Genomic DNA, 26987 nt, shown 5'->3' on the forward strand with positions numbered 1-26987 from the left:
CAAAGAATTTCAATGAAGACGTTTTGTAATCCTAGTTGTCATAGTTAGTCATGAAGATACTCGTTTTTCTGACAAAGAAGAAGGAAAAAAGGATATTCGAGGCAATGGTTTTTGAACAAATTCTTTATTAATACAATTAACACAAAAGCACACAAACAAAAACAAACATGAAAAAGCGATGCTACCATACATTCAGAGAAAGAAACGTTTACTAACTTGTGTGTCCTCCCACATTATTCAAAGACATTCAGATGTGATATAGTAGTCAGAGTACGAAAAATGTTGATAACACTTTACAGTAAGGTCCCATACTTTTTAACGTTGTCATATTACGGCTTTTGCGTTCACTTGTTTGTAGTGTTCAAAACCATATTGTGACGTGTTACCAACACTGTGAAGTTTCAATTAACAACTTCAGTTTAATATGTTCCATACAAAGTATCATAGCTATGAGCAATCATTGGGTGAAAAGCATGTGATCATTGTTTTTCCACTGACCTCATCATGCCATTAGCTGAAGAGGAAAAGAGAAAAGGAAAGGACACAACTTTAAGTATACGCATATGAAGACCACAATGAAGGATGTGTAAAAACCCTTGATTAGTACTTGCTATTATTTGAGGTAACATATTTTTCTTTTATTTCATCAGCATTATGGAGAATCTTTGTGATGAAAGTTGTTGGCTACTGACATCAATATTCATTTTCTCATTTCAGCAATCTTTGTTTTATCTTCTTCACTCACAACAGCTGGATTCTTGTTAATGTTAATGCATTAGCCGGCAGTTACTAGGTTAATTTGTCTAGCACTTTTTAGCTAGTTAAGGTTACAGTTAGGGTTAGCTAAAAAAAAAAAAGCATATTTGAAGCATTCATAACATGCTCTCGATCGCTTATGTACCACAAAATAAAAAAATGCATACTTATATTTTCCAAAAATACATAGAAAAAAGCATGCTGTACATGTAATAGTAAAAAGCCTATTGATCAATGTCCCAACCTCAGTATAAAAATAATGTGAGGGTGTATAACAAATAAATTCACTTTAGGTATAAAACTATGGTGGATAGATAAAGCAGTTAATGGGTGCAAATGTAAATGAAGCTATACATTGAGGATAATACAATTTGTGAAGAAAAAAAAAAAGATATTTTGTGGAACAGACTAATTAAACAGTAATGTTGTTGTTGTTATTACATGTGTAGCATGTAATATGACATTCATTTATGTAAAAAAATATTACAGTACACATACTCAGTACCTAATTAACATAGACACCGATGAAAATACACCAAAGGTATTATTGATGATCTTAAATGAATAGCTTTGCAAAATTGAAACTATTTTTATAGGGAAAAAAGTGGTTATATTTAATGACAATTATGAGAAATGATTTTGTCCTATCAGGACCAGAATAATTAGTAAATGTACATACAAATAAATCTAATTTGAAGTTGAATATGGTGCTAAAAAAAAATTTTTTTTTTTAAAAGTGCCGTAACAGTTCCCAGTACTACAACACCCCAAGCCATGCAAAATCACATCAGTTTATTAAAGGAATAGTTCCCCTGATAATAAAAATCTGCTTTGTAAGTGAAAACAGTCCAAAATGGTTCTAAACACATATGTTGGTGTATTTTGATGTAAGAGGACAACAGCGGACACACTCTTTCACTGGAGGAAGTGTTGTTATAGATTATGTCCAGAAGCGATGGTTTAGAATTCAAAGCCTTAAAGATGCAAAAAGACATTCATAGATGGACTGGATTACTTGTGGATTATTGTGATGTTTTTATCAGCTGTTTGGACTCTCATTCTGACGGCACCCATTCACTGCAGAGGATCCACTGGTGAGCAAGTGATGTTATGATAAATTTCTCCAAATCTGTTCTGATAAAGAAACAAACTCATCTACATCTTGGATGACCTGAGGGTGAACAATTCCTTTAAAAAACAACCCATAATAATCAGGGTTTTTTATGATCTCCCTGAGGAGAATGTCCCACTTTGAGGTCATCTGTTGTCCATCAAATGACAGAATTCTTGGAAAACCTAAACTTGAATATCAAATAAGCGGCGATTAACGCCACTGCCACCACCACGCCGGTTAAAACAATAGCCCAGAATGTGGTTCTGTCTGTGGGAGAAAAGAAAACAATGATTTCACAAACAGAAGAATCAATCAACAGCTTCAGCAACAGAAGCATGACTCTGTTGGTTGTACAACACACACACTGCCAGCAGCAGTGCAGCAGTCCTGGCGCGGCCTGGTGGGAACACAACACCAGTGTACCGGAGACTACAAGAGACTATTGTGGCACTATTCCTCATTTCGCATAAAACTGCCAGATGAATCATTAAATGCAAATGCGAAGCTTATTCAAGACCACAAAAACACATAAAAAAGTCAATACTGTGAGTTTAAGATAATCGACTTGTATAAATATCCTAAATGTCACAATCACATGCATGTTTCCTTCCTCATTTTCATAATTTTCATTTCAAAAGGAATAGACGCCACCCTGTATCAGAAGTCATTGTTATGGAGTGCTGCAGGGATGACAATTTTTTAGGCAAAAATGTAAAAACAACTTGGTCCACACTTCTGGTTCAATTGTCCAGAATTCAATTGGCTTTTGTTTAAATGCCTGAAAAAAGATCTGTGTTTAGCACAAGCTCAAAATATATTCATGTTTAAATTTAAGATATTCATGTTATTCTACAACATAGAACATTAATGTAATAACCCCTTGTGGTTTTTAAAGCTTCTATTTGTATTTAAAAAGGTGGTTGCTGCTAACAAGTGGCTAAATGGCACTAGAGGTTGGCAGGGACATTTAACATTAACAAGGAATAATAATAATAACTGAGTGCACTTTTAAAGCCTCATTGTGTTTTATAATCGCACTCTTGCACACTATTCTAACTCAAAACTTTAGATAGAGAAAATGTTTTATAAAAAGACTAAAAGTCGTCAGAAGCATAGTGATGTGAAGCTGAAATTAAAGCCTACAGTATGTGTTGCTTTTTTCTTCTGCTGATTGTGTTTGGGCTTCATTAAGTTGTTTTCATTTGAGAAGGTTATCTTGATGAACAAGATGTGCACGAATCATAAAATTGTGTTGGTCACAGAGCTTATTTTCTGCAATAATCCAAATTCTTTAGGAAAAATCCTATTGTGTTTTTCTCAAGGGAACCATGGGTACATCATCACTGCAGAACTATACTGAACAGTAAGGGCTGGTTCACACAGAACAGGTTTTTGCTTTGAACAATGCGAGATGTGGGCAGTGGAACGGGAAGAAATGCAAGTCTTGAGATGCGTTTTTTAAAAGTTGAACTTCTCTTAAGCATTACTGGACACTATGTCATGCGAGATGCTTCAAAAGCTGTATTACATTTACACAGAAAAACATGAAAGTGTAGTGGAATGGAAAAACACATTCTGTGTGAACAGCCTATAAGGATGTAAAAAACACTAAAATTTCAAACTGAGATTGAGAGGAACACTGAGGCAAAGTGTCAGATTAATGTTTATTTAATCAAAACTGACCTGTATATTTAGATTTGACGATGAACACTTTGCTGTCTCTTCCCAGAGTGTTTGTGGCGGTGCACGTGTAGTTTCCTGGACTGAGTGCTGAGGACTTGAGCACCGGAGAGCTGCTCTTCTCTTTCAGATGATCCCATGTGTACGTAGAAGCCGGGTTTGCCTTCACTGTACAATCTAGCATGACCTTATCATCTTGAATGATGGTCTCTGTTGAACTGGAGTGTTTTGGTTTATCTGAGGAGGACAGAGATACATTTCTCAGCACAACGGCAACATGATGAGCAGCTGTTATTAACAGATCACTAAAAATACTGTACTAAAACCTGTGTTCATTCAATTCATAATGTCATATTTGATCAAATAATCGCAGTCAATATGGAAATCTGTGTGTGTGATGAAATATTGCACATCCTTCACACTAGAAGGCCCTACAGAAAATATAAACTGGATTATATGGCTAGCTTAGCAATAATAAACTTACAGTATACTTCGACATTAAAAGGTTTTGATGAATTTGTAGGATGACGTTGAGGTCCTTCTGCTCCCAGATCCAGCTCTGCTTCACACCAGTATTGAGCTCCATCATCAGCTCTGTCTGGACCGATCAGGAGTGTGACAGTTTTATTCACTGGAGTCTTGATGGTGTCAGTGAAGGTGGTTTGATTCAGCAGAGTCTGTCCTTTGTACCATTTGACAGTGAGATTCTGAACAGGAGCCACATTGTGAACGTCACACTGGAGCTCATACTGCTGTCCCTCCGTCATTGGTCCTCTGTGATTCACAGTGCTGATGAACACACTGTCTGGAGTCTCTGTGGAGGAAGATTTACACACTCTGAAATCTGCTGTGATGAATGTACATTTATTAGATATTTCTGAGAATAAACAGAAAAAAATATCACTAACAGAGAAACTCACTGTAAATGGTGACTGGGAGATGTACTAGACTCTGATTACTATCAATTAGATTTATGTAGCAGACTGGCTTTATGTCCCATTCTGTTAGTTCTGACACTCTCCATGTGATCAGACTCTGGTTTCTGGTCATGGACACTCCTCCCTGACTGGCTTCCCATCCCATCCCTTTATGCAGGACTGAAGTGCTACAGTTAACTTCAACAGAATCGCCGTATCTCACAACAACTCTCTGTGGGTCGAGCTGAAGAAGACTTTCAGATTGTGCACCTGTTAAACACATTGAGAACACAGAGTTATTGCATATAGGTATTGTTTACCTGACAGACTGAACACAGATAACCAATTGTCACATATTAAGACTTGCAATAAAAATGACCATCTGGATTCTTGGAGAGGATTTGTTATTTTATTGAGTTTATTGGCCAACTGCATCAAATAATAAATACAAACTGAAAAAAATAAATAAAATAAAAAATGTTTTTGGCTATTGTAGAAGACCATCGGTCTATGACAGTTCATGACTCTTTTAAAACAAAGAGGTTCATCGATTCTTGCCATCTGGGAAATGAAACTAAGAAATTCACTGACATAGGAGGATCATTCTGAAGCATGTCCCTCACACAGTGTGTAACAGTGTGGGCATAACCTTTTACCATGTGCTATTATCTTTTGAAAAGACGTCAAAGAAAAATCCATTACATTCATTTTAAATTTTCATTTTATTTCAGTATTTTATCCATAAATATGCATTTGTCCTGTCCTGGCCCCGCCTTCTCAACCTTTCCTTCCTGTTTTAGCAATCAAGAACATGTTGTCACAGGAAATAAACATTTTATTCATAATTTAGAAGACAACTTATTTTATTAAATAATCTTTTCCACGGGTTGTATCAACCCTGTTTTCATCATAAAACACCCGTACTAATATAATTATTTAATTTCATTTTTTAAGATAAATGTTATGACATAATCATTATTGGTTTCAGTAGATCTGAACTCGGACAGGCAAGTGTTTTTTGTTGTTTATTAACGTTTGTCAGTAGGACTGTCTAAACCCTGTGAAAAAAAAAAAGATAGAAGTAATATCCCAGACAGCAAGCAGTTTCGGCCCAGATCCGGCCCACATCTGGCCTGCATGGATTTCTTGTGGGCCAGATGTGGGCAGGTGTCCTGACATTTTATCCTACCCGTCAGATTTTCCTACCAGGGTTAACTGCGCATGCACACAGCAATATCGCGTCCTTTTTCTCATGATAAACAACTATATTTAATGTATTTGCATTACTGTAAGGGTAGGTTTAGGGTTGGGGTAGGTATAGTCTTTAATAAAACACAATCTAATACGTAGAAAAAATGATTTATTGCTGGTTTCCTGTAAATGTATCCCTTCTTGCTTCAACCGCGAATATAACACATAATTACTGTATTTGTATTACTGTAAGGGTAGGTTTAGAGTTATGGTATGTGTTGTCAACGCCCTGTTGTGAGTGGAAGGGTCGGGAGAGCCCTAAACATGGGGACTGGATTAAATAGTATCCAGCATGTCCATGATAGGGTGAAGAGACAAATTGTGACCCGCCAGGGAAACATGCGTCACCACTACACCTTCCGTAGCGACCTCACTTGATAGACCAGACGTGGAGTATTGGACTCCATACCGGTCTAAAACGGGGGACTGAAGGAGAGGATGAAGTGGATGCCGTCGCCCTGATCATATCCTTCCTTCTCTATATTAGTTATTTCATTAATATAGTGTGTGATTATTAATTAAGTTATTGATCAGTATTTAACCACTTGGTTTGATGCAAGAGTGGAAAGCGTAACAGTAAGCCTTTACAGGGCTGAATCTATTTCCTTCCCAGGTCACAAGGCCATGTCAAAGAGGTCAGGACGACCTCCCATCTACATGAGACACGAGAGATTGGACAACAGACTGTGATATTAATGTATCTGCTTGATATTAAGAAATCCTGTTCTAGCCTATATTTCTACTCTCTAAGATGAGACTTGCATAGTGTGTGTGTAACAAACCATACTGATAAAATTCTAGCTAGGGCTAGGCAGCCTTGAAGTTCTGATAAGTTCTCTGCGTATGTGTGTTAGTATCTGTCTGTACAGGGAAAGGACAAACGTTCAACTGCCGATGTCCAGCGTATCAGATATACATCTTTGGAGCGACTTGTCACCAGAATAGTCATCAGAAGATATGCTTCAAGCTTGTGTCCATATGTGGAAACTGTTTAAGTTTATCTAGGTTTTGGAACCAATCAGAATTTTGCTGACTTGACGCAATTAGTTCTCTGCCAAGAGTATAATTGTTGGTGATTTTGAGTTGTACGCAGAGCGGCCTACGAACTCCATCGAGAGTACTGAAGCTGACTTCTGCTGATGAAACTGCAAACCATGTTCTTCAGTAAATTTTTCTTTAATTGAACGCATCTCTGACTCCTGGTCTTCATTCATCATATCTGGTCCTTGGGTTTTAACTGTAAATTCCCCTACAGTGTAGATGTTAATAAACCATAAGTTTATCGGCAGCTTTTTTCGATGTCAAATTGTACTACCAACTGTTTTAATGGGAGGTAGGAAAATCTGCCAGGGTAGGACAAATCGACAGAACACCGGTTCTGGGCCCAAACTGCTTGCTGTCTGCGATCAACATTAAATAATTTAGAATAAACAGTTTTTGTCATATTGACTTTGAACGCAATATTAGTAATGGCTACATTAGGGTGACCATATTTTAGTTTTCCAAAAAGAGGACAGTGGGTGGGTGCAGGCGGGGCGGGGTGTGGTTGGTTGGTGGCTAAAATAGTGCCCAAAGTAGGGCAATGACCATATCCCAAATATCAAAATTCAAAATGTGTAATTTCCATACCTAATTTTTTTTACAGTCACTGTTATGCATATTGATCATAAACACAGCTAAAAAGCTTCCTACCAGTGGCCCTCCTTCACAAAACTTAACATCTAGCACAGTTTTATCATAGGTAGAATTTAAAATGTTTCAATACAAGCAGTTCAGTCAAATGTTATTTATGCAACATTTCAAACCTTTAACCCACAAGGGAAAATCAAGCCATAGTTTAAAAGTAGTCCAGTTCCATGGAAAAAAACACGGTCAGTGATCACGGGTTGAGAGGAGAAATGCTGGAGGATTTGCTGCTCAACAGATCCTGAGCTCAGTGACAAATATCTGATCTTCCTTTACACAGAGTGCGCGAAATCGAAAGAAATTCAGCGGGAGCAGGAGTGGGATCAGTCCCTAGCTGGCTTCCATACAAAAACACACACAATGAATGGCGACTGTTGAATGCAAAAGCCGATTCCCGGACATTTTGGGCGATTTAGAAATTTGAACTAAATGAACTGTAAAATTACTAACTTTCCTACCTTTATAGATATAGGACATATCTATACAAATCCACAGGTCACATGAACTGCTGAAGAGTTTGCCAGCACTAAAAATATTGAGTACTCAAGCACAGATCATATTACAAGCTCTGCTGCAGATAGTAGCATTGACTGTGGCTCCTTTGTGTACAGCAGCGCTTCTCAAAGTCCGGACCCGCATCCAAGAACACTAATTATATTTCCTACTTTTGATGAACGCTTGTTAAACTTATAAATCTTTTTTTTGTTGTTTTTGTTTGTTTGTTTTTATGTCTATTTGGAGATGGTCCGAAATGAAAGCGAAGGCGAGATACTGAGACTTTTTCTTCATGACATTTGTTGTCATGACATCCAGTGCGCCTATGACGTTGGACATAATCGGGCGAACATTTCACGCTAATATGAGAATTTTATTTTTTTTTTTTTTTATCACTTAGATTATGGCCATTTGACTTCTAGCAGTGTCAGGTTATTTGTGGCGGCTCGTCACAATATCAAAACTGACTGTCGTTTTCATTTCGTCTTCCCTGTAGTGCCTGATAAAGTGGTGTTTATTTGTTTAGAGGCGTTACCGAGGAAACCGCTATATCTCCAGCTCCAGCAGAGGCTCATGCTGGCAGAGAATAAACCCTGCTTTTACAATCTGTGGGAAACACTGGTGTATGTCAGCAAACGTAAACAAAAAACAGGCTTCAGAACTGTTTTGAGAAGGTATTTAAGTTTTAAGCTATGTATTATTACTATGAATTGGGCTACTACTACTGTTACTATTTTGCGCCCTGCAGGAATCATTTACTCAAACTCTCTTTTATGAAGTTTGTTCCAGTCCGGACTTTGACGCTGATGCAAATTCAGATTTGGACCTCTGAATGTAGACTTTGAGAACCGTGTACAGTAAGGAATTAACTTAAATATGTCAACATTTTAACGCAGAGACCATAGCGGTCAACGACGCTCGTAATTACTCACATGAAAGTAAATGTTTAAAACACACTCGAGGTCGTATGCTTCCAGTTAATTATTGTTTTCGCTTCACGTATCGAAAGAATAAAAGGGAAACAAGTCAGTACAAACCTGTGAGAGTCGCAAACGCCAAAAGTGCCGAGAGATAAACAAGTCCACAAAAACAGTGCAGCATATTGTAAGTGTTTGAGGGTAGCATCGACCGGACACAGGCGCGGTTGAAGCGTGCGAATAAATAAAGGGGTCGCCTCTGCCTCTGCCTCCAGATGAGTGACTGTCCAGCGAAACCGCACCCAAATCACGAGTGGATAGTTCATAAACCATATATGGTTGTCATCGGAAGTGCTTATAGGAATGACACCATTTAGGCAGTTCACATTGAAGAACACGTGCGCAAATGAGTTTCTTGAGGGTAGCTAATCCAGTTCCTAAACCGTTTCAAATCTCAGACTCTCTAAACATCACACATTATTCAAAGGAATCTAAACCTTCTTACTGACCCTGCTGAAAAAAAGAAGACACCATTACAAAATGTGCAATGGTTTTACTGGTTATAATGGGACTTGTATTGGTTTTACTGGAAACTGTAATGGACCTGTTGGTCTCTACTGGTAATTGGTTGCCTGTTAAAACTTGGTGGCTTGTTAAAACCAATAAATCCTAATGGAATATGTCCCAAAACACACTACAGAAAACCATTTTTAATGGTTTTAATGGTTAAAAGTTTATGGTTTGTGAAGTTTGTAATTGCTTTTTGTAGTGGAAACCATTAACGTTTTCTGTGATTGTATTTTTTTTTTTCAGTAGGGACAGAATACAACATTTTCACCTGCTCAAAAAACAAAAACAACAACAAAAAAAACAGGTAAAACCAGCTAAAAGTGATCAAAATCCCTCTAAAACCATGCCAAACCAGCTACAGCCAGCCTTGAAGCTTGGGCTGGTTTAAACTGGTTCTTTCAACAGGACCGTGTTGAAAAATGTATTGTTTGGTAAGCACATCAGAAAGTTATTTAATAGAAATAAAACATCTCCATGTTGGAACAGTCGATGTATCGTCCCTGCTGTGCAGCGAAGCATCAGATATGATGTTTATGGGTATTCAACCTAAGAATAAAATCGTAAACACCAGCCAAAGTGTGTGTGTTTCAAATGTCTGAGATATAACAAGATTAAAAATGCTAATCGTGAAAGACAATCAAGTGTGCATCTGTTTCAACATACCTGCTCGATTTACTGTTATTAAAAAAAAAACTATTTAAAAAATGAAAATAATAAAATAAAACACCATATAGAAAAGCACCTGAAGTTAATTAAAATAATGTAGTTGTTATTTAATTATGCAATATAGTTATACGCAACAGATCTGTATTTAACCGACTTTTTTTCAATACCATAAAATATTTTTTGCCAAAGATTGAAAATGATTCTGTGAAAAGAATACTTCTTTTATTAGAATTTTTTTAAACAAATGAATGATTCCTGAAATGTTTTCAACAAATTCATTTACAAATGCAAATCATCAAATTCAAATGTGATGTGGTTAAGGACAGATGGTATAAATTCCATAAACAACATTTAAAACCCACCAGAATATGGGTGAGATTACATTCAAAATTAAACGCCAAATTAAGCTGCTATAAAAATTCTAAATTAAACACAGATTCAGTGACAAAATTAAAAATATGGAAATTCTGTCATCATTTTTTCAATCTCACGCCGTTCCAAACTTGTGTGACTTTAAGGGTTTTGTGAAACTGAAAATGTGAATTTTTTAATATTTACACAATGCTTTTCCATACAATAACAATTGATAGTGACCACACATATCAAACTGAAAACAGACAAACATCCATATTGATCAGAACATATAGTTATATGGTTCTACCTTTCTGATAATTGTTAAAAAGCTTTAGAAGAACATGAGGGTGAGTAAATGATGACAGAACTGTCGTTTTTGGTTAAACTATGCTTTTAACATACAGCTTGAGCCATAAAACTGGCACACCTATTTTATGTTGAGCATCATTTTTGTATTTTTATTTTATTTATTTTTTTACAAACTATGAGGCCTGAGAGAATTTTCAGAAAATCATCCAAATATTTACCCACAGGTTCAGGATGAGAAACCTCATACCCAAGCTTTCACTTCTTCACAGTCACCGTGTGCTACATTTCCACCCTCTGAAGTGTGGATTTTACCAAAGGAATAGAAACGCCAAACAAATCATTTGTTTAACGTAGTTACACACTCAATAATGGTGTCTTTCACAAGTCACATTAACATATAATCAGACTGAGCAAACAGTATGCCTATTTGGCCTGCTGTCTGAAGGGAGGGCACAGAGCTCCCAGAGAACTACCCCATATACCAAGCTGGGATAGGATTAGTTAGGAGTGAGGTGTTGGGGAGGAGGACAGATGCCTGAAATCTGTCATGAAACAGAAGTTAACTGTATATATATTTACTATCGTGCTTAATTGGTTGATTATCTGAACGTGTTCCTCCTGAAACATCATTTCTTAATACATACAGTATAGCTTTTGATAAAACACAAATATTCAAACTGACCAATGTGCCAGAGACAGAAGAATAGTCTTGTTACACAATTTAACAAGAGCCTTCCCTTAAATGACGAACAAAGCAAGTGTTACTCAATCAATCAATGTCACTTTGTAGCTAATGAACATTCACTTATATCAAGATTGTAGATTCCTGAAAACGTCCACTTAGGACATCAGGTCAGTTAATTTTGTCATCTGTTCTGTCACACGTTTTCTTCTGGTCCATAAGATTGCCGAAAACTAAAAAGTTTATTTAGTGATGTACAAAGTAGAGGGCTTTGCGGTGTGAAAAAAAATCCCTTTGTGGACACTGGGACTCGGTAGATGCGCCAAACCCAGGGATTTCATAACCTAAGCAAGGATACTGCTCTGAGAGAGTTTCTTCATAGGAATAGGGTTGTGTTTGCCATTCTGTGCTACATTTCCATTTTGTGCACTAGGCTTGGCATCCTTCAGGCTATAATGGCCCATCTTGGCTGTTTTGTAGTAGATAGAGTAGATGAAGATGAAGATGACTGAGATAAATGCCACAATGACTGCAATAAGTCCTGCTATTAAGGGCAGGTAATCCTCTGTGTCAAGAGAAATAAAGCACACCAAAAGATCAGACAAAAACAACAACACAGTCTAAACAGACAAGTGCTAAAATTGTAGAAAAAAAACAACACTTCATGAATTTCCATATCAGAAGCAAACAAGCAAATTGAAATAATTTATCATAGCACGTGTACATGTGTAATCAAAATGATTAAATGCATTGTAATCACATCATTATGTGTCTCTTACATCATTTTTAATGATCTGGTTCATTTTTCTTCTTGATTTATTGCATATTTGGCATATCATGCATTTGGCCTGATCAAAATTTCAGTTTTTAAAGTAAAAGTACATTTAAACTGCAACAAAGTAGAAACAGCTGTTGGAAATGTAAACCAAAACATATGCAAAGATGCATAGTTACCTTTTAATACCACTTTTACATGTCTGGTGGTACTGTCAACAGAATTGTTTGCAATGCAGGACACATTCTCAGGTGTTGACTCTGTTATAATAAGAGTTTCACTTTTCTTTATTTCATTTGCGCCGAGGCTCCAGAGGATTGTTGGTTTTGGGTTTCCCTCGGCTTCACAAACAAGCACCTCTGGATAGCCTCGAAATACAGGCACTGTGGAGGGCAGTTTGAGCTCATTGATGATTGGCTTATCTACAGGAAAGAGCAAAGAGAAAAAGAGGTTTCACATGATAAAAATGAAGACCACTGAAATACCTGCAAAGTAAACCTGGACAAATTATTGTACATACAATGTACAGTAATGTTGAGACGTTCTGATGACAATGTTGGATAAGGTTGAGTTCCTACTGCTTCCAGTCCTGCTTCACACCAGTACTGAGCTCCATCATCAGTTTTGCTTGGACTGATCTGGAGATTAGATGCGCTACTGACTAGAGTCTTGTTGGTGTCAGGGGAGCTGGTTTGACTCAGTTTGTACCATCTCACAACAACACTCTTAGATGGATCCACATTACGAATGATGCACTGGAGCTCATACTGCGTGCCCACTATCAATTCTCCTTTGTGATTCACAAAACTGATGGAAATATCTGCAAGACACATTAAGCATAATAGAGTAGATGAAATGCCAAATACTTCAAATAAGTGCAAAATACAAATAATTACATATACATGTACATACACACACACACACACACACATACATATCCAATACTAATATTTACATGTACATACACACACACACACACACACATACACATATACATATATATATATATACACATAATAAATACACACATATTTTACGAAAACATTTATTTTGGATGCAATTAATCACAATTAATCATTTGCCAGCACTAGAGAAATTAATTTTTAAAACAAATGCACACTGGTGTTGACTGTTGTTTTGGCACAAGGCAGGTTTCTAGCTGGTGTGTTGCAGCTATTGCTTTTTTGACCACCAAGGACCATCAACCATGTTTCAAAACAGAGTCGCCATCTTACCTATTTTATCCAATACACTAAAGTTAATAATAATAATATCAGGCCCAATACATTCAACTTTCTATTTTGTATTGTTATAAGGGTGATATTTCCATTAAATGCCAGCGGGCTATAATGTTTTTGCACTTCACGGACATATTTTCTCTACAACCCTTCTAAAAAAACCTCTTAAACCAGCCTAAACTAGCTGGTTTTTCTACCACTAAAACCATGGTTACTATAGTTAAACCATGATAACCACAAATTAACCATATCATATTTTTTGCTATACTAACTATAGTTTAACCATTTATAGTAAAACTGTGATGATACAAATGGTGGGCCTAACGTAATCAATACAACAAAAGAACATAGTAACTACACTTTTGCTACAATAAAACCATGGTTAATTTTAAAAGGGAGTAATCACAGTTAAACAAAACTTTGATATTTCCTCGTAAATGCTATAGCTTTAGGAGACCCCTAACTTAAGTACAGTTCATTTTAACTCTACAGTATATTTGCAATTGCTGACAGACTGCTTTTATGTGTGGCTGTGGTTAAACTGCTAAATGCAGGCTGTTAATGATAACAAACACGGTGTATTTATCTTGTTTGACAACGTTATTCTATCGCTATTTAAACACTGTTACTGAAAGTCTTTTCAGAAGCGAGTCACAGCGGAGGAAATAAAACAGAGGGGCCTTACAATCACCTTTCTCGAGTTTTACGCGGAAAACTGTCTTGAAAATATAGCATTTTTCTTCCGGATTGCAAAAATACAACAGTCGTTATATAAATGTCCTACCATCCAACGCGTACCGCAGCGACAGCAGATCCAGCACGAGACACGTGAAGAGAATCCGATCACTCCGCGCCGTCATTTTTAGTTGTAGCTGCGCTGTATCGAACCGGTTTTTAACCAGCTAACGGTGTTTAATCGATCATGCAGTAACACAACACACGGTCTCGGACACTTTACTTCTCGCAGGAAACCACTGCCCAGTCTGCCCTCGCTTAGCTGCCCGTTTTAGTTAATGTTATCCCTCCCCCACACATCTCTCTGAAAGTGCACGTTGCAACTTTATTCATTTGTACCCTGTCACGACAAAACCGGGACTGGAAATAGAGAAAATTCAATCACCTATCTTTTAGATAAGGCGAAGTCGTTTTGAACATCGCATTAAGTGTTTTGATTAACCACAGCTCGTCACTTCACCCCATTTCCCTTCATTGTCAGCTCATCCTCGAGCTCAGATAAATAGGAGTGGGTCTATATAAAAACATGCGGTTTAATTTCACTTCCCACAATGCTTTCTGGGTCAGAATGAATCATACTGGACCCCCGCAGATATGGTCATGACTAATGCATACTATACAGTATGCAGAAAAGACTGAATACATGAGATTCTGAGAGTGTTCAATGGCTTCAACCACACATAAGTGTCCTTGTGACTGAATTGTAGCAGTTAACAAACAGATCTGTTGTACCAGCATGCAACCCTCAAGTGGGTCAAGCTGGGCAGTAGTGTTCTTCAGGAACGTGTGCCTTACGAATAATGAAGCTATAGAATCAAACAAGTGCACAAGAAGACACTCACCAGCTAAAGTAGGCTAATGAATAGCACTTCTGACAGGTTTGAAATGATGTACAATCCACATGCAATGAAAACAGTTATTTTATTCGCGACAGCAATGGTCCACAAGTTTGCCACCATTTTAAAACCACGCAACTAGTCAAATTCCACTCTTTTTAATATCTTAGTAACTTTTAAAAACAGTTTCAGTGTCAGAATGAACAAGAGTGAAACATTCAGCTGTAAATAAGGCCATTAGTATGACAACAATAACTAGACAAGTAAAGTTTGTGAACAAACTTTGAAGTTGGCTTGAGAAAGTTTGACCTGTGTCAGGTGCTTTTAAAACATGTTGTTTGAAGGTGTTCAATTAGTCTGAAGTTTGAATAAACAACAGTATATATTTACATGTAGCAGACGTTTTTATCCAAAGCGACTTACAAATGAGGACAATGGCAGCAATCAAAATCAACAAAAGAGCAACTGTACTCAAGTGCTATAACAAGTCTCAGTTAGCTTAACACAGTACACGTAGCAAGGTTTTTTAATATTATTATTATATAATAAATAAAAAGAAAACAGAATAGCAAAAGAATAGAGCAAGCTAGTGTTAAGGGCCTTTTTGCTTTTGTTAATTGTATAATAAATAAAAAAGAAAACATAGAATACAAAAAGATTAGAAAAGCTAGTGTTAGTTTTTTTAAACAAAGGGAGTTAACTAGAGGTTCGGGAGCAGGGCCACGCCTCACTCAACCACCTCATCCAATCACCTCGCTTCCCAAAACTTACTTATGCCAGGCCGACTCCTTTAGCATGTTCATCTTGTTCTCTCGAACCCACCCTTCCCACCCCTTTCTCTTCCATAACAATCCTCAACATCCCACTCTTTACTTCTAGGTGGGGGGTCCTAATCTCTCAGCCGCACATTACGGAGACAATACCCCCATCCTGAGTCTCTCCGGGCCACTAACGGACATCCAGATCAACCTTTCATCCCTTCCCCTTTCATCCCTACATTATACAATAAAGATTACTTCCTGACATTTTGCAGTGTGGTGGGGTCCTTGCTAGTGAATAATTAAAAGTCTAAACAACAGTATAGATAGATAGATAGATAGATAGATAGTTGCTAAGGTTCCAGGGTGGTTTCTAGGGTGTTGCGATGCAGTTGCTAGGGTAGTCTGTGAGGTTGCTATGATAGTCTTCTTGGTTGCTTGGGTGTTGCTTTGCAATTACTAAGATATTCAGGGTGATTACTAGGGTGTTGCTATGCGGTTGATAGGGTACTTGGGGTGGTTGCTAGGGTGTTGCTATGTGGTTGTTAGAGTATTTTGTGTGGTTGCTATGGTGTTCTAGGTGGTTGCTAGGGTGTGATGCAGTTGTGAGCTTACTCGGGGTGGTTGCTAGGGTGTTGCTAAGGTATTCTGCATGGTTGCTAGGGTGTTGCTATGTGGATGCTAGGGATACTTGGGTAGTTACTAGGCTGTTGCAATGCTTTGTTTGAGTACTCAGGGTGGTTGCTTAGGTGTTGCTATGCAGTTGCTAGGGTACCTGGAGTGGTTGCTAAAGTGTTGGTACGCGGTTGCTAGGCTACTTGGGGTGGTTGCTAGGGCCATTGTTAAGGTACCCAGGGTGGTTGCTAGGGTACTCGGGGTGGTTGATTAGTTGTTGCTATGCATTTGCTTGTGTACTTGGAGTGGTTGCTAGGGCGGTTGCTAGGGTACCTGGGATTGTTGCTATGGTGTTGCTATACAGTTGCTAGGGTACCCGGGGTGGGTGCTAGAGTGCTGCTATGCGGTTGCCAGGGTACTTGGGGTGGTTGCTAGGGTGTTGCTAGGGTACTCAGTGTGGTTGCTAAGGTGTTGATATGTGGTTGGTAGGGTACTTGGGCTGGTTGCTAGTGTGTTGCTATGTGGTTGCTAGGGTACTCGAGGTGGTTGTTAGGTTGTTGCTAGGGTGTTCTGGGAGGTTGCTATGAGACAGACAGACAGACAGATAGATCAAAGATGCAAACAAGTAAGGGGGAAAAGTTGGGAACATTGCGCGGATCGCGGGCATGCACATGCAGTCATCTTTTTCTAGAGTATACTCCATTGGATGGTGTGTTTGATGAATTTACTACACAAAATGTATCTTGTGAAGCGAAACTCGCGGACTGCAAATACATTATTTAGTAACCAAATAATACACACATTCTTTCTATGAGGGTTGTGCTTCACTAAATAAAATTATTTAATAAATACCTGTTTACAATAAGCACTTATTCGCACGTACACAGGACAAAGTTTGAGGGCACCCACCATGTAATATCTGAGGGAGTGCAGAGCCATGACTTCTTTATGGGAGAGCAAGCCTGCTGCAAGCCGAGAGATTCGTGCTGGCGTATTACAATAATGCACTCTTGACATTTGCCATTAAAATAACGCCAAAAACGGCCTCAAATTAACTATGAAAACAAGAATAAAGTCGTACAAGCTGCAATCCATTTTTTTATTGGTTAAAATGAATGGAGACATCTCGTGTTTTTCTGTGGGTGCTCAGGGGCTCTTTCGGCGCCTATGTTTTAAGGTATTTTTTTTTAAATATGTTTTATTACCTCATATGTCCAAAACTGTAATTTGTCACAAAAAAAAAAAAAAAAAATACCATCGTTGCAACATTACAAAAATAAGATTGAATATATTTGGTCAAAACCCTATGTTATAGAAGATGAAGTGCTATGCAGGCTATTTAAGACAATTTTGGCTGATTAGATGGCAAAGCTGACCTAAAATGCAAAACCTTTTCCCCTTTCTTTCTCTTCACCGTGAATTCCCACACCTCAGACCTCAAATTTATACAATTTTACCCTTTTTAGACATAGATTTTGAATTAAACAGTAAAGAAAATACTATACAAAACTTACTGAAACACCCCCCAAGGAGTAGTTAGAGTCAGCAGTTTTAGTCAGAAGAAGGAGAAGAAGAAGTTTTTTAAATAGCATTTCAGTAAAGCCAACTTAACTATAACATTTTCATTTGCACAGATGTCAATGTATCAGCCAGCAAAAAATAAACCAAAATACATGCACTGGTTAAGGCTTACAGACTGGCAGCCAGTTTCATGCATGGACCAAAGCTATACACATGCAAGCTTCTGAACATTTATTTCGGCTATTGTGGAATTCATCAGACAGGTTTAGAGCCATATAAATCAAAGAGGCTATCAATATTCAGTCTCTGCAATTGACAAAAAAACTTCAGTGGTGCAGTACTGGTAAAGTAACAGGTTCGGCTTTATTCCCTTTGCATTTCCCAAAAGGAATCACTGCTAAGATCTTAGGACTTAGCTAGTAGCTACTGCAGTCACAGTACTTAGTACAGTTTTTACAATTTTAATTATTTTACAATATTAATGAGTGAATAGAAAGGCAGTGAAATTTTCTTTAAAATAAATTCTCAAAAATGCATTTATATGTCAAATGTTAGTTAACACTTGTGCTCCTATTAAGACAGTTGACTATGTTAATTCCATATAATAATTAAAGATTATATTCTACACACAAAACATAGATTTTATTTACAAAGAGGCCTGAGAAAAATTTACATCAACAGATCACAAAGTGATCATACAGCTTAGGCACAAGTAAACTCCACAAAGTCACCACAAAATTACAACCTGTAGTACTTGAGTGTCTTTCTCAACATAGTTGTGATACAATATAGATATTAGTATTGTCAAATGATTAATCGTGATTAATCGCATCCAAAAAAAAAAAAAAACTTTTGTTTACATAATATATGTGTGGTACTGTTTATTTATTATGTTTATATATATACACACATACAGTATATATTTTGAAAATATTTACATGTATACATTAATATATTTATGTTCTTAGAATTTATATTATATATACATATATTTAATATATAAACAAAATTTTTCTGAAACATCTACAAGCATGTGTTTGTATTTATATACACATAATAAATATAGTCAGTACACACACACATATATTATGTTAACAAAAACTTATTTCGGATGCGTTTAATCGCTTGACAGCACTAATACATACAGTACAGGTCAAAAGTTTGGAAACATTACTATTTTTAATGTTTTTGAAAGAAGTCTTTTCTGCTCATCAAGCCTGCATTTATTTGATCAAAAATACAGAAAAAAACAGTAATATTATGAAATATTATTACAACTTAAAATAATAGTTTTCTATTTGAATATACTTTAAAAAAAATAATTTATTCCTGTGATGCAAAGCTGAATTTTCAGCATCATTACTCCAGTCTTCAGTGTCACATGTAACATCCAGTCTATCACATGATCATTTAGAAATCATTCTAATATTCTGATTTATTATGAGTGTTGGAAACAGTTCTGCTGTCTAATACATTTGATGAATAAAAGGTTAAAAAGAACTGCATTTATTCAAAATAAAAAAAAAATTCTAATAATATATATTCTAATAATATATTTTCTTTATCACTTTTTGTCAATTTAACACATCCTTGCTGAATAAAAGTATTGATTTTATTTAAAAAAAGAAAGAAAAAAAAATTACTGACCCCAAATTACTGACCAGTAGTGTATATTTGTTATTACAAAATATTTATATTTTTAAAAACATAGCTTTTTTTTTTTTTTTTTTTTTTTTTTTTTACTTTTTATTCATCAAAGTATCCTAAAAAAAAAGTATCACATGTTCTGAAAAAATATTAAGCAGCAGAACTGTTTCCAACTTTGATAATGAATCATCATATTAGAATGATTTCTAAAGGATCATGTGATAATGATCCTAAAAAATTCAGCTTTGCATCACAGAAATAAATGAAAATTTAAAGTATAATAAATTTAAAAACAATTATTTTAAATTGTAATAATATATCACAATATTAAAAAAAATTTCTGTATTTTTGATCAAATAAATGCAGGCTTGATGAGCAGAAGAAACTTCTTTCAAAAACATTAAAAAATAGTAATGTTTCCAAACTTTTGACCTGTACTGTATGTATATATATATATATATATATTATATATATATATATATATATATATATATATATATATATATATATATATATATATGTATATACACACACACACACACTTGTATATACGCACACACACTCACACACATATATATATATATACATCTATATATATAATAATAAAATATATATATATATATATATATATATATATATATATATATATATATATATGTATATATATATATATATATATATATATATATATATATATATATATATATATATATATGTATATAATAATAGATAATATATAGATTCAGAATAATCAATATGCTTGAAACACACAATATAAGTATAGTGTCTTTATAAAGATAGAAGAGTCCAATAAAAGCCTAATAAGGATGCTACTCAAACCATTTTTAGTTGATCAACCCAGCTTGTCAGCTTGATCTTAGAGTGAATTGAAATAACACTGATCCATATGATTTCTCATCACAATCTGGTCCGACTGATCTGACTGCGGACAGTGAGGCTCAGCAGATGGATCCACAATTTGGGAAACATAACCAAATCAGAGATATTGCTCTGACAGAGTTTCTTCATGGGGACTGTTCTGGCTTCGCTAAGAGTTCTTTACGTGCATTGGGCCTCTTCAAATCATAATGGCCAATCCTGGTTTTTTTGTAGTAGGTCAAGTAGAGGAAGATGAAGATGACAAAGATGACCACCACTACAGCAACAATAATGCCTACTATTATGGGTATGTAATTCTCTGTTTCAAAAATAAAAACAAATATATGAGTAAATCAGCAATTTAGTGAATGAAATCCAAGCAAGCAAAACTAGGATTATACTGTATCACTATCCTGTATCATGCATGCTAATCTAAATAAGCCTAAAAAAACCCATGCAAGACAACAGTGACACAAGCCATAACACTTAAATATAATAAGCCATAATGTGATCACAGGGACACTGCAAGCAGAGCATTACAAGACCAACAAACCAAGCAGCTTCTTACAAAAATGTAAATGCTTTGTGAAAGACCAAAGCACTAACCGCAAAAGATGCTTTGTGTGGAAATCAGAAAGTGTGTAAATTGATTTAAGAAGGAAGAATGAAATTTGCATTAGTCAAAGACAAAAAGTTAAAAGACAAAAAGAATCAATCACATGCATTTGTGATTTTTAACAGAGGAAATTCAAAGGAACATACATAAAATCTATCCTGACAACATACTGTTAAATTGTTTTTTTTCATAATAATTTGCATATTTAATATAACCAAAACATATATTTTGTTTAATATCAGACTAATAAATACAAAACATACAATTGTGAAACAGCCACAATTGGAAAATGACACAAATGCATAGTTACCTTGTATGGACACTTTTACATGTCTGGTGGTACTGCCAACAATATTGCTTGCAGTGCAGGACACATTCTCAGGTGTTGACTCTGTTATAGTAAGAGTTTCATTGTTCTTGTTGTCATTTGAACTGAAGCTCCAGCGGATTATTGGCTTTGGGTTTCCCTCAGCTTCACAAACAAGCACTTCTGCATAGCCTCGAAACACACGCACTACTGAGGGCAGTTTGGTCTCATTGATTATTGGTTTATCTATAGTAAGGAGCCAAAAACACACAGGTTACGAGCTTTTGCATCTGTACACTGCATCTTACATTTCTGTTAATCCATATTTGTTTTCAATAAAACTACTTAAATTTAGATATTTACTGTAAAAAAAAAAGTCACATGCTGCATCTGATCCCTATTACTACACAACTTGACACACTGTGTCACTGCTACAACCACTAAAAGTCTTCTTAATTCAGATATGTTAACATACTCTAAAAACAGATTAAGCATAGAAGCTAACAGATCTTACGTACAATATACAGCAATGCTGAGAGGTTTTGATGAATTAGTAGGATGAGGTTGAGGTCCTTCTGCTCCCAGATCCAGCTCTGCTTCACACCTGTATTGAGCTCCATCATCAGCTCTGTCTGGACCGATCAGGAGTGTGACAGTTTCATTCACTGGAGTCTTGATGGTGTCAGTGAAGTTGGTTTGATGCAGCAGAGTCTGTCCTTTGTACCATTTGACAGTGAGATACTGAACAGGAGCCACATTGTGAACGTCACACTGGAGCTCATACTGCTGTCCCTCCATCATTGGTCCTCTGTGATACACAGTGCTGATGAACACACTGTCTGGAGTCTCTGTGGAGGAAGATTTACACACTCTGAAATCTGCTGTGATGAATGTACATTTATTAGATATTTCTGAATTAATAGAAAAAATATCAGTAACAGAGAAACTCACTGTAAACAGTGACTGGGAGAACTACTACACACTGTCCTCTATCATTTGGATTTACGTAGCAGATTGGCTTTATGTCCCATTCTGTCAGGTTTGACACTCTCCATGTGATCAGATTCTGGTCTTTGGTCATGGGCACTTTTCCCTCATCGGCTTCCCATCCCATCCCTTTATGCAGGACTGAAGTGCTACAGTTAACTGCAACAGAATCGCCGTATCTCACAACAACTCTCTGTGGGTCGAGCTGAAGAGGACATTCAGATTGTGCACCTGTTAAACACATTTAAGAGGAGGCTGTGATGTACAGTATTTTAATCACTAATACTGTAATAATAAACAAAACTCATATTACTAATCAGACAACACATCAGCAAAAATGCTGAGATTTTTTCCTCCAAACATTTCAACATATTTTCAGTTGACTTGACAAACTAAACAAAATCACAATGTACTACACAACACATGTATACAAACACAGTGCCTTTAAAGTAAAGTCATTGCCTTTCAATTTTCTTTTTAATGCACTTAACATAAAACTTTAATTTGCATGTCTTTTTTTTAAAAATCTGACCTTAATTTAATCCAGCTAATCTTAATGGTAAATCAATGTATTATTTATAATAAACTTTCTATAGCGCTTTTAAAAGTAACATCTCAAAGCGCTTCACAAGAATAAGATCAAATAGGACATACAATTATACAAAATCCATTGATAAAAGTGAAATACAGACAAAAATAAAATGCAAACTATTAAAAGTTTAACAAGTAAATAAAGAATAAGACAATTACAAAATAATCAGGTAAAAGTTACCCAAAAAAATAAGCTTTAATGGAAAATGTAAAAATACTAAGGGATTAAAACAGTGATTAAAACAGAAAATACTGTTTGCCTAATCTCGGCAGGCAAAGAAATTCAAAGTTTCAATAGATTTTAAAAATAAAAGTAAATGGAACGATTAAAAGGTCAACTTTACACATGTTGGTGTGTATGGGGTTAAAAGATCAGAGATAATGAGGGGCCAAACCATGTAAAACTTTATAAGTAAGAATTTTAAACTCAACAGAATCTGACAGGGAGCCAATGTAAAGACTCCAAGACAGGAATGATATGATCCTGTAAGGTCCACACGATTGTCCCAACGGAGCTATCCAATGGTGGATGAAGGTTTCCGGTGTTTGGTCTTTTTGGCACGCAAAGTTATTTAATTCAAGTTAAATTGTAATCTGACTCCATTTTATTATGACCTTGCATTTGAGTTAGAATGCTAATTATTATTGATCATTTATGGGATCATTTATCTAGACTGATTATTCTGTTTACTCCTTAATAGACTATTATTGTACTACTTGTTTATTTGGGTGCTCATATCGTTCAAAGATAACTTCGGCCATTAGCGTATCTTACGGTCACATTCTCGTCAGCCTTGGTTATTAGACAGAGTGATATTGACTAATACTCTAGACGGACGCTCCTATGATTGCTCATTCTAAAAGTACTTTTATTTAGTCCCCATAGATTTGTACACACTTAAATAAAGCAACATTATTTCTAGTCAGAGGTCACGATCACTACTATCAGGGCCATTTTGTTTTGTCTCTAAAAATCATGGTTATTTTATTGCAACATTTTTTGTGTTTGGGTAGTTTTTGTGTAACCCAGCTCCTGGTACAGGAGAGACACAACAACCCAGTGTTTGTAATGAGTTCAGATATTTTGCATTCTCTTCAGGTGAGAGTAGTTTTCAGTGCCACAGACTTGCATTTCTTTGGTCAGACATAGGTTTGTGTATGTTTTATTTAATCTATAAAACAGTTTATTTGCTGTAAATCATTTTATTTTATGCAAAGCAAGCCAATTCACCTAAACAAGCCACATCAGTCTTTTTGCGGCGTTTCATTTTTACTTCTAAAATGCTTGTTAAATGAGTTCATATGTAAGAAATGTTGTATACATGTCTAAAAACGATAAAATATGTTGTATTAAGAACTGTATTTAACTAAAAGGCATTTACAGGGGTTAAAGAATTTTTTTTTTTTTTCACATCCATACCTGTCACACACTCACTTTAAGAGCAGTTTTTTTCTTTCTGTAATTAGGAGCGCTTGTCCTCCTAATTTAAAAAATTTAGGAGCACCTTCTGATCAATAATTAAAACAAAAAATTAAAAGCGACTTACATAGGTATTTTCTTTTGTACCTTTGTAATGGCATATAAGCTTTTTAAATTTTCTATTTAAAGCAACACAATAAGTAGAATAAGACAAAGACGTTACTAATCATATGAAATTAGTATTAATAAAAAAAATATTTGTACTACAGAGGTGGCACACAAGAACACAAAAGTGGCTAGTAGGTACATTTTCAGACGTTTAATGAGGCTCAGAGGTGGCATGAGTGCAATTAAATTCATACATTCATGTGGAGATTAATGTTTTTAAATATAAAATTTTGAACACAGAAATATTAAATGATTTAAATAACTAAAATTATAAACTAAAAATGAAACTAAATCCGCCAGCAGGTGGAGGCAAGTCACTGATTTTATCACTGAATCATTCATTCAATTGATTCGTTTGAACGCTGATTCATTCAGGAATGAAGCAAGTCACTGCCTTTTAGAATGGGTAACTGGACACAACAACAAGGATACAACAAAGTTTTCTAGAGTCAATAATTACAGAGTAAAACCAAAAAAGTAACAATGTATTATCAGTCAGGTAAATATGTATTATACCAATTAGATAGCCAATTCAAAGACATCAAATTCTCAAAGATGAATCTAAGAGTAAAAGATGCATACCTGACCTTAGAAAATACATAGTATGGAGTGTAGAGACACACACCACACTACAGGCTTTCTGGCTATAGAATCGCCTTGTGTGCCGACGTTTCCTTAAGCACTCAGCCCAAGACAAAACATCCCCCGAAATGGAGACAGGAACTAACAATTTGAACTTGTATGGACCAAGCTGAATTAACACCTTTTGGGACAGATGGTAATTTGCATGGATATCAAAATATATATTAACTTTAAGGATCTGTTTTATCTTTTAGTCTACTTTTGTAAGATTGAGACCATTCAAATGACACCAAACATGACTGTAAATATTACTTGCATTCATGCAGAACAGTGGTTCCCAACCCTGGTCCTGGAGGCACCCCAACACGGCACCCCAAACGTCTCCTTAATCAAACACACCTGATTCAGGTCATCAGCTCATTAGTAGTTTAGTACAGACTCCAAGACCTGAAACTGGTGTGTCAGAGGAAGGAGATATGCAAAATAAGCAGCGTTGGGGTGCCTCCAGGACCAGGGTTGGGAACCACTGCATTATACTATTGACCATTCTGAGTGAACCAAGCGGAGGGAGGAAAGGGAAGGGGAAGGAAAACAGAAACCTTATCAAACAAGCTTACATATTGTGCCTTTAAGAGATTAGAAAACGTGTATTGCGCCCTCTGGTAACGTTAGGCTATTTACAGGGGATCTTCAAATACTGGAATGGGTCAAAACGTCCGGCGCCAAACGCAGATTAATAACTCTACTCGAGGTGTAAACAAAACCAAAAGTAGTGCGGTCTTTAAAGTATTTATACGAATTATATGGTTTTACTTCTATAAGTCTTTAGGCGTTTAAAAGTAAACAGAAAACCGAAAAAGCTCGTGTTTTCACCAGACAATAGAGACGCGTTAGACTGATGAACGATGGCAACAGAATGTTACTGCTTTCCCGTTAGAACGTACCGCGGGCTGATGTGCGGTACATCGACTAAAAATTCTAAAACGTTATTTTAATAAATCTTGACTCCTCTGAAAGTCATTATATCGCCTGTTCGCACCCTTTTCTGTGAGCTAATTCAGAACAGACGGCACTTAACTAGGCTATCAAGTTACTGAACGGGCAGACACAATCTCTTGTTAGTTGTTAAAGATTGTTTCGTGATAATACTTTTAATTTGACAGACATATAGCATTAAAATAGTCTCAGAGGCACTATTGTCAATGAACATTTACGTATGCAGTAGCCCACCACTCTTGACACAAAACAAGCGAACTAAGAAAGCGAGTGGCGCAGTTATTGTCGACATTTTGTAGACTAATACAACGAAATATTTTGAAAACTCTTACCTGTGACTATTGAGGAGTACAGGAAACAAAATCCGAGTAACGTTAGTCGCATATAGAGATCCCGAAAAGATGTGGGGAGGGAAAACGAACACTTCTGCATTTTAAAACAATGTTAAACTCCAGTCCTGAGCTTTAGAAAAACGAGATGTCCTTCTCCCTTAGGAGGTCTGCGATACACTTCACCCAGTCAGAGATTAAAAGTGGGAATGACCACGTGTTTGGTCGGCAGAACTGCCCCTTTCCTGCCTAGATATGCGATCTACTTCACGTATCTTCACTTACACTTGTATATTCACAATTACCCTTAATGACTGTGGCAACAGGGGCGGACTTACCCATTAGGCAAAGGTAGGCGACTGCCTTGGGCCCCCAAAAGCCAAGGGCCCCCTAATGCTTTTCATATAGGAGATGCGCATTAAGCGCGGACACGCGAACGGTTGCTGTTTACGGTGTTTATGCACGACAATCGTCTGCGCGTCCGAGTTGAACGTGCTTCTTGTGTATCCAGCTTGTAGCAAAATAAAATTGTATGCATCTAAAGCTGACTTCCGCACGAGCGCGAGGTCCCTCTTTCCCAGCGCGCGCAC

The 26987-nt window shown here is 36.3% G+C and overlaps 1 protein-coding gene across 1 annotated transcript; it reads right to left on the reverse strand.

Moving 5' to 3' along the window:
- Positions 1-105: 105 nt before the first annotated feature.
- On the reverse strand, positions 106-26630 carry LOC109092109 (vascular cell adhesion protein 1-like). Its single transcript, XM_042721369.1, has 12 exons — positions 26401-26630; positions 22276-22542; positions 21843-22172; positions 21328-21570; positions 12693-12992; positions 12352-12594; positions 11748-11962; positions 8937-9123; positions 4471-4737; positions 4035-4364; positions 3554-3787; positions 106-2137 (listed from the first exon to the last, which is right to left on the reverse strand). Exons 1-12 carry the CDS (start codon positions 26498-26500, stop codon positions 2028-2030), a joined length of 2826 nt encoding a protein of 941 aa, XP_042577303.1. The 5' UTR covers positions 26501-26630; the 3' UTR covers positions 106-2027.
- Between the last annotated feature and the right edge of the window lie 357 nt (positions 26631-26987).

The sequence above is a fragment of the Cyprinus carpio genome, chromosome B3 (assembly GCF_018340385.1).
Source record: "Cyprinus carpio isolate SPL01 chromosome B3, ASM1834038v1, whole genome shotgun sequence".
Lineage (NCBI taxonomy): Eukaryota > Metazoa > Chordata > Actinopteri > Cypriniformes > Cyprinidae > Cyprinus > Cyprinus carpio.